At 42.5% G+C, this 11004-nt stretch overlaps 1 protein-coding gene across 1 annotated transcript; it reads right to left on the reverse strand.

Moving 5' to 3' along the window:
* Positions 1 to 2750: 2750 nt before the first annotated feature.
* TMCO2 (transmembrane and coiled-coil domains 2) lies at positions 2751 to 7225 on the reverse strand. Its single transcript, XM_019957747.2, has 2 exons — positions 5122 to 7225; positions 2751 to 3182 (listed from the first exon to the last, which is right to left on the reverse strand). The coding sequence occupies exons 1-2, from the start codon at positions 5353 to 5355 to the stop codon at positions 2868 to 2870; spliced, it is 549 nt and encodes a 182-aa protein (XP_019813306.1). The 5' UTR covers positions 5356 to 7225; the 3' UTR covers positions 2751 to 2867.
* Between the last annotated feature and the right edge of the window lie 3779 nt (positions 7226 to 11004).

An 11004-nucleotide genomic window follows, 5' to 3' on the forward strand; every position in this document is an offset into this window, starting at 1 on the left:
CAGATAATGTACGTTATTGATAACCCCCATCTGTTCTGTTCACGAATTAAAGCTGATTTGAGGATGAGGTTAGTGTGTCCTTGCCTGAAGCCAAAATCCTTCATGGTAGCTCTGGAAATAGCCAGTTCTCAGTCATCCTGAAATTCTCTTTGTCCTCCAGGTCAGCCACCCTCTTTCGTCTATGGCTGTGTGATAACCCCACCAGTAGGAATACTTTCCATGTCATTGTCTGCCTATGTAACCCTTTATGGGATAGCTCAATGTTGCTTTCTCTGCAAAGCCTTTCCTGGCCCCCACCCTGTATTCACTAGCCAACTTTTGCATGGTCTCATCTTTATTCAGCAGTTACATTTTAATTCCTGTGCACTAGACAAAAGTTATGATCAGAATTACCTGCAGAAATTCCTTAGGAAGATGCCACTTGGGAGACTGCTATATTGTCTCCTGTGGAACAAGGCAGCCAGTTTTTCTCGGGTATGGCAACAAATCACTGTTTATTTGCACATAAAATATTTCATTTAGGTGTCAAAGTGTTTCAATGACTGTAATCACACTTGTGGCAAAAAGCACACACAAAAGCTATGACAAACATAGACAGAGACATCACCTTGCCGACAAAGGTACACAGTCAAAGCTGTGGTTTTTCCAGTAGTCGCGTACAGATGTGAGAGTTGGTCCAGAAAGAAGGCTGAGTGCCCAAGAATCGATACTTTTGAATTATGGTCCTAGAGAAGACTCTTGAGAGTCCCTTGGACATCAAGGAGATCAAACTAGTTAATCCTAAAGGAAATCAAGCCTGAATATTCTTTGGAAGGACTGATGCGGAAGCGCCAATACTCTGGTTGCCTGATGTGAAAAATCCTAATGCTGGGAAAGATTGAGGGCAGGATAAGAAGGAGGAGACAGAGGATGAGATGGTTGGATGGCATCATTGATTCAATGGACATGAGTTTGAACAAACTCCAGGAGATAGTGAAGGACAGGGAAGCCTGGCATGCTGGGATCCATGGGGTCTCAAAGATTAGTGTACATGGGGTCTCCAAGAGTTGGACACATCTAAGTGACTGAACAAAAAACAAAGTTTGTGGAATCTGAGACTCACTGTGAGGACCACCTGCCACCATCTCTCCAGGAAGCTATCTGTCTAATCAGGGGGACACACTCATTGAGTGGAACAGCAGGTAGGTGCCTCCTTCCCTTCTTCCCTCCCTGCTAAGCCAAGATTCACATGTGGAAAATTCACATAAGTCGACATGATATGACCTTGTTCAGTATTATCTTTTTTTTTTTTTTTTTGACCACACGGCTTGCAGGATCTTAGTACCTCAACCAGGGATCTGATGCCGAAACCTCAGCCTCTCTGTACACTGGTGCCTAATTGAATCTGGAAAACAGAGATTTGGGTGAAGCAGAAAAGGATAGCTTTATTGCTTTGCCAGACGAAGAGGGACACAGTAGGCTAATGCCCTCAAAATCATGTGTCCCACTTGGGGAAGATAGCAAGAAGTTTTATAGTATTGTTCAAAGATGGCATGATCAATTCCTGGACATTCTTCTGATGGGTTGGTGGTGAGTAAGTTGGAGTCAGCAACAACAACCTTCAGGTCCGACTGGTGTGGGGTCTCCATGCTATGGGCAGCGCACCATCATTAATCAATAACTTGTCCCACTGAGAGGGGTTTCAATACCTGCAAAACAGCTCAAAGATCTTGTGCTGTTGATGGGGAAACAGGACCTTGCCCCAAGGCTGCTCTTGAGTGTTTCTCCCTAGTCTTCTATCTCCTCTATCCTTAATTATGGGCTTCCCTGGTGGCCCAGCTGATAAAGAACCTGCCTGCCAATGCAGGAGACATGGGTTCCATCTCTGGGTCAGGAAGATACCCTGGAGTAGGAAATGGCAACCCACTCTGGTAATATTGCCATGGAAGTCCCATGGGCAGAGGAGCCTGGCAGGCTACGGTTCTTGGAGTTGCAAAGAGTCATTGGACAAGACCAAGCACTCATGAATGCAGGCACGCACCACCCTTCCCTAATTAACAGCAGCTTGAATCTACCCACTGGAACTCAGGGAAGGTCACGGAGGCTGAATGAAGGCCGTTTCCTATAATCAAAGAAATGGGGGATACAGAAAGAGTTTGTGCCTAGGAGCCCTATGGGACCCTGCACAATATCAAACTGAATCCATGCCCTTGGCAGTGAAAGTGTAGGCTCCTAACCACTGGGCCTCTAGGGAATTCCCTGTATTGTTTTTGTAATTCTTTGTTCTGAAATTACCCATCCAACCACCAAAACAGTGCCCCAGAAGTATTCAGGACAGATTCCCAAGAATTACCATAATGCTCTTACTCTTAGCACAGAGTAAGAATTAGTAAAAGTTGGATAAAATCAAACAATCTCCTTTATGTCCAGCCCCATCCTTGCCCACCGCTGAACAATTAATGCAAGGAGATTCCAGGCCACGTATTTTAGACCAAAAACAAACAAAAAGGTCAGCCTCCTGTCTATAGGACAGTCCACAGCATCGCCCGTAACAGTACTCTCCTGTTTTTATTGCATCTAATCCAACCTCTTCAGCATGGAGCTCAAGGTCACATCCCTGACCATTCTCCCTTCTATTCCCTCCCCATGGTTCCTTTTCTATATGGCTGCTTATGGTCTCCAGCCTGCCAAGCAGGCCCCACAAACTCAGACATTTTTAACCACCATGATTCCCCACATGACCCCACCAAACATACACAAGTGGAAACGGCCCTGCTGAATAGAGAACCAGTCCTGGCCAGGTAATTTCAATATAGTTCTCTATCTTTATTGATACACCACCGCACACACAAGGAAAACAGTGCTTTTCTAGAAAAGGTTGGAGTCCATCACATTTCAGATGTGGATGTAAACCCTGATGTAGGCAAGGGACTCTGGCAGTCAGAGCAGCTGCAGTAGTGGTCAGAGGAGTACTCCCTCTTTGTGGTAGGTTTTTGGGAAATGATCATCCCTTCCAAGTCCTTCACTTTGTTTTCCACTGTCTGAAGCTTTTTCAGAATCTTCTCTTGCAGACCCAAAGACAGGAAAATATTATTGTCTTGAAGTGTGAGATCACTCCCTTCTGGGTTGACCAGCAAAGCCTGAAAAAAATCTGAGCCTTTCTTGTAAAGTTTGTAGAGTGTGATTGCAAACAACAGTATTTTCTAAAATAAAACAACAGAAGTTGAATGTTACTTGTTTATTCACATGAAATGCCACAGTCTACTGTAGATGCGAAAACAAAACTCTAATAGTAATAATAATCCCTCATTCCTAACAAAACATCCTCACACCTATTTTGTCTTTTGATCTTTACTTACCACAAAGTAGAGAGGTAGGCAGGGCAGGGATTATTATTTGCATCTAATTAATAAAGATTATATTAGTAAATAATGTTTGCTGAAAGTTTGCTTCATGCAAGGCTCTGTGCTAGAAGTTGCCTTGCCTGTGCAGGACCTATTTATGTAGAAAAAAAAAAAGAATCAGATAATTATTTAGATACCTTCCAGTTGGGACCCTGTCATTGTCCAAGGTCACATACTTGGAAATGGTAAAGCCACGACTGGAATCCAGGAATTCTGATTTCCATGTATATTCTCTTAGGACATGGCAGTCTGAAACACTGGATTTCTTGGTCATGGAAATTTTTTTTAAAAGGTGCTAGGACAGAGTCTAACTAGGAAAAGAAAAAAAAAATCACGTTTTTCCCTTATAATAACTAGCATTGCTTATTGAGCACTGTTAATGTGCTAAGTTTTATACATACAATACCTCCTTTAATTCTCACAAAAAACCCCAAGGGGGCACTGTTATCAAACCCATTTCACAGATAAGGAAACGGGGGTTTAGAGCCTAAGGGATTGCTCTCAGCTCACTCAGAAACCCCTGCAGTCTGACTCCAGAGTTTATTACCACTCTGTTATACACCTCTTTTCCTTGGAATGAAGTGCCTGGAGGGCTGCGAATCCATCTGATTGAATTAAGCAATAACCAAACAAGAGCAGAACCAAGTAACACAGATGAGAGTTTGGTGTTTTGCCTTCTCTTCTATTAGTTAACTGAAATGCAGAATATGCATATGTAGATACACAAATCCCTGTTAGGGATTTCGATCAGTTGGACTATATTAAATGAGATTTTGGAGAATGTAATTTGGAATGCTAAAAATTGGGTTCGAATCTCAGCTTGGCCAGCATTTACAATCTATGTCACCTTGGGTAGGTGATAACCAAATTCCCTCACCTACAAAATGGAGTCAATAATCCCTGCCCTGCCTACCATGCAAAGTTTTCAAAGGTTGGGAGAAATGCAGGTGAGTGATTTCTCAAGAGGAGTGACATGAAAATAAGTGAATGCTACAAAATAATCCAATAATAACTTCTTTCAGCATTTACCAAGTAAACCAGTCACTCCGTAACAAAGCCCTCTTTAAACCCCATCTTCTTCAATTTAGGCTGAACGTCAATGCTCCTGTTTCCTTGTTTGTCACATGAAAAGAAACCATCCATTTCATGGAATTGTTGAAATTCTCAAAAGATTTTAACTATATTATAAATATAGCTGTTATTATTGGTAATTAAACAGAAGTATATAAAATCCGAAATGTTTCTTGTAATTTAAGGAGCCCCTGTGCATTCATTGCAGTGACTAAATAGACATATATATACATGCTTCCTCATCAGTTACAAAGCAAAGGCACAGTAGGAACAGAAAGGCAAAACCCAAGATGCCAGTTATACTTGTGGTGCTGTTCTATAAGAAGTACTCTACATGGTGTCGGGCACATGGTTAGACACTCAAAGATGAATACGAATACATGATCAAAGAAATCTGGAGATAAGGCTGCCTTCTCATGTTATAAGCTTCTTTAATCTGTTTATTATAAGCAAGCCAAAGATCATTGTGAGAAAGCATTTTTATGTCAAAAAGCTAATTGAAGGAAAAATTTTAGGGATAACCTAATTTCAACCAACTACAGAGACAAAAGGTGCACTCTCGCTCATCTGCATGGTCTTAAAACTGGGTGGCAGCAATATGGGAGAGAACTGACCAAATTTCACAATGCGTAAGTATTTAAATTTCTCCATAACAAAAGAGTATAACCTGAATTGACTGAACACTTCGTTTCCATAAGGCATACATTCCCACTCCCAACAAAATCAAAAAGGAAATTCCCAGGATAACTTGCACAGCCGGAGCAAGGTTATCTAGTGGCCCCAAATTTGTTTGCTGAGGCACACTAGTCTCTCCCAGAAGAGTTGCTTGTAGATAATTCCATATCGAGCTCAAAGAGAGATAATCTATGATGATGTCCCAGATAGAAGATGAAGATGACATTTTAATATACCAGCAGCTCCAGGAACTACATGTGCAGAGGCTTCAGGAACCTAGATATGAGTTGGGAAGAGTGGTCTGGGAGTCCCGGTGTTCTGGAGCCACTGTGAGCTGTTCTTTGTGATGTCACTGTTCTGGAGGCCAGCTTGCTTCCCACCCACCCACTGAACCTTCTCACTCAAAACCAGCCAGGCCATGGCCTGAGTTTTCAGTTCAATCATATCACTTTCTCTGATCTTTGACCAGTCCCAGTGCTGACACAGCACTGTTCAATAGAACTTTCGGCAATGATGTATCAGGTCTTTCCAATGTGGAAGCCACCGGTCACTTGAAATGTGGAGAGAGTGGCTGAGGGAGTGAATTTTACTTTTCATTTAATTTTAATTAAATTTAAGTAGACACATGTGGTTACCTTCTTCGTGTATAGTGCATTTCCAACAATCCACGGGATGGAGAGCAGTTATTTTCACATTTCAAATAAGAAAAGTGAGGTTAAGTGGAGATTTGAGGAGACAGGATTTGAAGAGGGACTTTCTAAAGAGCTGGGTTTCCCTGGTAGCTCAGCGGAAAAGAATCTGCCTGCCAATACAGGAGACACAGTTTGATCTCTGGGCTGGAAAGATCCCCTGGAGAAGGAAATGGCAACCCACTCCAGTATTCTTGCCTGGGAAGATCCCATGGGCAGAGGAGCCTGGCAGGTTATAGTCTACAGGGTTGCTAAGAGTCCAACACGACTACACACACACACACACACACACACACACATCCAAGCTAATAGTGTACTTGGTGAATGTGCAGGGAGGTTATTACTGGATCATTTTGTAGCATTTCCTTTTTTGTATGTCACTACTGCTTAGAAATTGTATCTTTGGGAAAGCTTTTGACATATTTGAGCCTCACTGTGCTCATCTATTTACGCCTTCGTAAGATTTATATAGGAACAAATGGTATAATTGCCTGAGCACTTTGTAAAGAGTAGCATGCTGTCCCATAACCTGCATGCCATGTTATCAAATCCATTATTTACTGACTAGTACCTATGCACTTGTCAAGGAGGTATGAAGATAAAATACAAGGTCTGTTCCCAAGAGTCTTACATAAAAAAGGTAGTTCACACACAAGTGTATCATATAAATTGTGAGATCAGTTATGAAGACACCAAGAATCCAACAGAGGGCTTGTACCAAGAGGAGAGGAGGGGCATGGTAAGGAGGGAGAGAAAGGGGGAATTATGAAAACTTCTGGAAAAATATTGTCTGATGCTTTTCTGGTTTGTTCATCTGGTTGACTCAAAGAAAGAACATGGATAGGGATGCCTGGAAAATATAACTATTTTGTTCTTTTAAAAAAATTGTTTATTTTTGGCTGTGTTAGGTCTTTGTTGCTTCTTGGGCTTTCCTCTAGTTTTGGTGAGCGGGGACTGCTCTGTTGAGGGTGTGGGCTTCTCACTGGGTGGCTTCTCTCGTTCAGGAGCACAGGCTCTAGGTGTGCGGGCTGGGTAGCTGCAGCTCTGTGCTCAGCAGTTGTGATGCATGGGCTTAGTTGCCCTGTGGCATGTGGGATCTTCCCGGACCAGGGATCGAACCTGGGTCCCTTGCATTGGCAGGCAGATTCTTAACCACTAGGCCATCAGGGAAGTCCTAACTGTCTTGTTCTTACAGGAAGGGGAGGTACAGCAAGTTGCTCAAGGTGTCAATGTGTGCTGTGTGCTTAGTTGCTCAGTCGTGTCCGACTCTTGCAAACCCACACACTGTAGCCTGCCAGGCTTCTCTGTCCATGGGATTCTCCAGGCAAGAATACTGGAGTGGGTTGCCATTTCCTTCTCCAGGGGATCTTCTCAACTCAGGAATTGAACCTGGGTCTCCTGCATTGCAGGCAGACTCTTTACTGACTGAGCTACCAGGGTGTCAGGGACACATCTAGAACATGGAGTCTAGAATAGTGTTGGATATATAGTATTAAAACCATGTCAGGTCAAAATGACATACTGATTTAGGCGTGACTGTTAATGGTGTTAAACCTATAGTCTGCTTGTGACTGATCACAATTAGAATCTTTTCTAGAAAGGAATAAAAATTACTCAGGTAATTGTTTTACCATAACAAGTTAAACATAGGCCAGAAACCATTAAAGAATGTTAACCAGAAATTTTTTGGAGAAAAATATAGTTGTGACAACAGAATCATTACCCAAGATATCCTACACTAGATTCCCCTGTTACATGGCACCTTACATTTTACTTTCAAAACACTTGACACGATTAAGGTTATTTGTGCAATTTGGGGTTTGATATGTCTCCCATGACTACTGTGAACTGAAGGAAGACAGGGACCATGTTCATCTGATTCACTACCGTATGTTCATTGTATTCACTGCTTGGCACACAGCAGGCATTTGAGTATTTCTAAGTAAATACAAAGTCCCCTAGAAGAATTCCAAATATCCTTATAGCCTAAACTGTTTAATCATCAAGTGCCTATTCCATTGGTGTACTTGTTTCTATAGAAGTTTTACAGAGTAGCTGTTAAAAGAGGATAGGCGCTTGGGAGTCTACTGGATCTGGCTTCAAATTTTGGCTGTACTATTCACGAACTTTGTTACCTTGGGCAGGTTACTTGAGGCTCAGTATCTTCATTGGTAAAGCAAGAGTAATTCCCACCTTATAGGACTACTGTAATGAGAATTCGGTAATTTGTGTAGAAGGTAAAGGCAACTATCATTTATAGTGATGTTTATGATCAAATGCTAGGTATTGTAGACTTCAATAGTATCAGTTCAGTTCAGTCACTCAGTCGTGTACAACTCTTTGCGACCCCATGAATTGCAGCACACCAGGCCTCCCTGTCCATCACCAACTCCCAGAGTTCACCCAAACTCATGTGCATCGAGTCGATGATGCCATCCAGCCATCTCATCCTCTGTCGTCCCCTTCTCCTCCTGCCCCCAATCCCTCCCAGCATCAGGGTCTTTTCCAATGTGTCAATTCTTCGCATGAGGTGGCCAAAGTATTGGAGTTTCAGCTCAGTACTAGTCCTTCCAATGAACACCCAGGACTGGTCTCCTTTAGGATGGACTGGTTGGATCTCCTTGCAGTCCAAGGGACTCCCAAGAGTCTTCTCCAGCACCACAGTTCAAAAGCATCAATTCTTTGGCGCTCAGCTTTCTTCACAGTACAACTCTCACATCCATACATGACTACTGGAAAAACCATATAGAGCTCCTCAAAGAGAATCTAGTCTGAAAAACCCATTTATTGTTTAACTCCTCTTGGACGCCTAAACACTGAGGAAGAATTGATCACAATGGAAGGTGTATCTCAGCCCCGCTTTAGTATCATCCATCCAGGCATCTTTCAGTCATTTCCACAGTAGTGCCCTATTAAGACTCTGACTTAACATGCGGCAACTTGTGATTTACTTGGTACACACTTTCAAACCTTCACTAGACTCATTTCCTGTCAAACAATACCCAAAATCTAGAACATGGTTATAGACACTGAAATACCTGCTGACCTGTCTCATCTTCTAACTCTTTCCCTTTCCCTTAACTCTGGCTCTACTAGACTTGTCAGTGTCACTAACACACCCAGCTGTTACACCACAAAGATTTGGCACAGAATTGGATAATCCCAACTTCTTGTTTCTTCAGGTTTAAACATTGCTTTCTTTACGGAAACTTTTTCTGTCCTTTTTTTGGTTCCCTCAGTCTGGGCATCTTTCATAGCACTTTTCATTATTTGCAGTTTTGTTTAATGTTTGTTGAACAGGTCACCCTCCTCGAAGAGGTTCAGGCCTCCAAATGCAGGCTGTTAATTTCTGCAAGTGTAGACCAAGCGGGCCTGTTAGCACAGTGGGCCACTCTTGGTAGGCTGTTTTACATACTAGGAGGCCATGTCCCAAGTCAGGAGTATAAAGCCACTCGGTCTCACAGGCTACTCTGGGTATGAAGAAAGGACTGAACAACTTCTTTTAGAAGTTTCTTTCGGAAAGAAAAACTCAAGAGGATCCGCTGGTGGTCCCTCCAGTGGTTAGAACTCTGAGTGGAAGCACTGCTGTGCTTCCATCCCTAGTTGGGGAAACTGCAAGTAGCCTGTGGTGTGGCAAAAAAAAAAAAAAGATCTTTTTCAAAAGTCACATGTTATTCGCAGAGACAGTAATTTCTGTTTTCCATCTCTTTCTCAAATGAGGAAGTGTCAGCACTGGACACATAACTGGAGTTGAACCTGCATGACTCAGAGCAGGATCTGCATGACCTGGCTTTTACCCATGCTTCCAACTTTATTTCCCATTACAAGCTTTCACAGAAAGTACAGCTCAATTACAAAACTGGTATTTCTGGTACTTTAAATGCCACCTGCGACTTTCCATCTTTCATCCTTCACATTAAGTTCCCCTTCCTGATATTTTCCCAGTCAGATGAGACTGGAAAGAAACTTAGCTCCACTAATTCCTAATTTTTATCAGCTAGACACTGCTGATCCCCATCTTTTTGATCTGTCAAGTAAGAATACTAACAGTACTGACTTCATGGAGTTATGAAAATTCAACAATATTGTTAAGTACTTAAAAAAAAAAAGTCTAATTATCCTGCAATCTCACAGCACTTTCCACTTTGTATTCTAGGCCTCTGCTTCTAGAACTTTTCTGTGCCTATGAATCATCTGGAGATGTTACTGAAATGCTGATTTTGGTCAAGGAGGTCTGGACTTGACATTCTACATTTTGAACAAGTTCCTAGATGACATCCATGCTGCCGGCCCACAGTCATACTTTGATTCTTTGCAACCCCATGGGCTGCAGCTCATCAGGCTCCTCCATCCATAGGATTCTCCAAGCAAGAATACTAGAATGGGTTGCCATGTCTTTCTCCAGAACTTCCTGACCCAAGGATCGAACCAGTGTCGCTTAAGTCTCTTGCACTGGCAGGCGGGTTTTTTACCACTAGCGCCACCTGGAAAGCCTACCCCAGCCCTCACATTGAAGCTCCATAATGGCAGACTCCTTAACAAATTCGTTATTTTTATGTCCCCCAAATACCTGTAATTATCTGTAAGTATGTGTGTACTTAAGTGTTTGGCTAATGAGTAACTCCGTCCTTCAATGACTGTCCTTGCCCGTGCAGCTCAGAAGCAGGCAACCTGGGACAGAGGGGATAGGCTGGGGCTGAAATCCCTAGGAAGGCTCATCAAAACCTTTCTTCTCCACATTGCCCACTTGTTCTTTTTCACATATGTGCTCACAAACATGGAGAAACACAGAAGCAGGAGAATTCTGGGTAAAGGGCAAGAATCAAAGTGTCTGGCATTCTCGATTTCTACCTATTAATTTTAGGGGGCACAAACTCAGCGCTTCCAGGTCTGGAGGATTTGGAGGACAATCCCCAAAGAGGTATCAAGTAAAAATGATAGTACTAAAAGCTTCAAAAATAACCCTCTGACCTTCTGTATTATCATATAATCACACATGCTGGTTTTAACAGAACGTCATCTTCAGTAAACATCAAAGGCTTCCCTGGCGATCCAGTGGTCAAGATTCTGCCTTCTAGTGGAGGGAGTGCAGGTTCAGTTCCTAGCGCAGGAGCTAAGATCCCACCGGCTTCCAAGCCAAAAAACCAAAACATAAAAAGAGAAGCAATATTGTAACAAATTCAATA

This window comes from Bos indicus, chromosome 3 (assembly GCF_029378745.1).
Source record: "Bos indicus isolate NIAB-ARS_2022 breed Sahiwal x Tharparkar chromosome 3, NIAB-ARS_B.indTharparkar_mat_pri_1.0, whole genome shotgun sequence".
NCBI classification, from domain to species: Eukaryota; Metazoa; Chordata; class Mammalia; order Artiodactyla; family Bovidae; genus Bos; species Bos indicus.

Excerpts from the sequence above, each read along its gene's own strand:
- TMCO2 (XM_019957747.2), bottom strand. The coding sequence starts at position 5,355 with ATGTCATCTTCATCTTCTATCTGGGACATCATCATAGATTATCTCTCT. Across the intron at positions 3,183-5,121 it reads GAAGTGTTCAGTCAATTCAG|AAAATACTGTTGTTTGCAAT; the intron begins GTTATACTCTTT and ends GTTTTATTTTAG.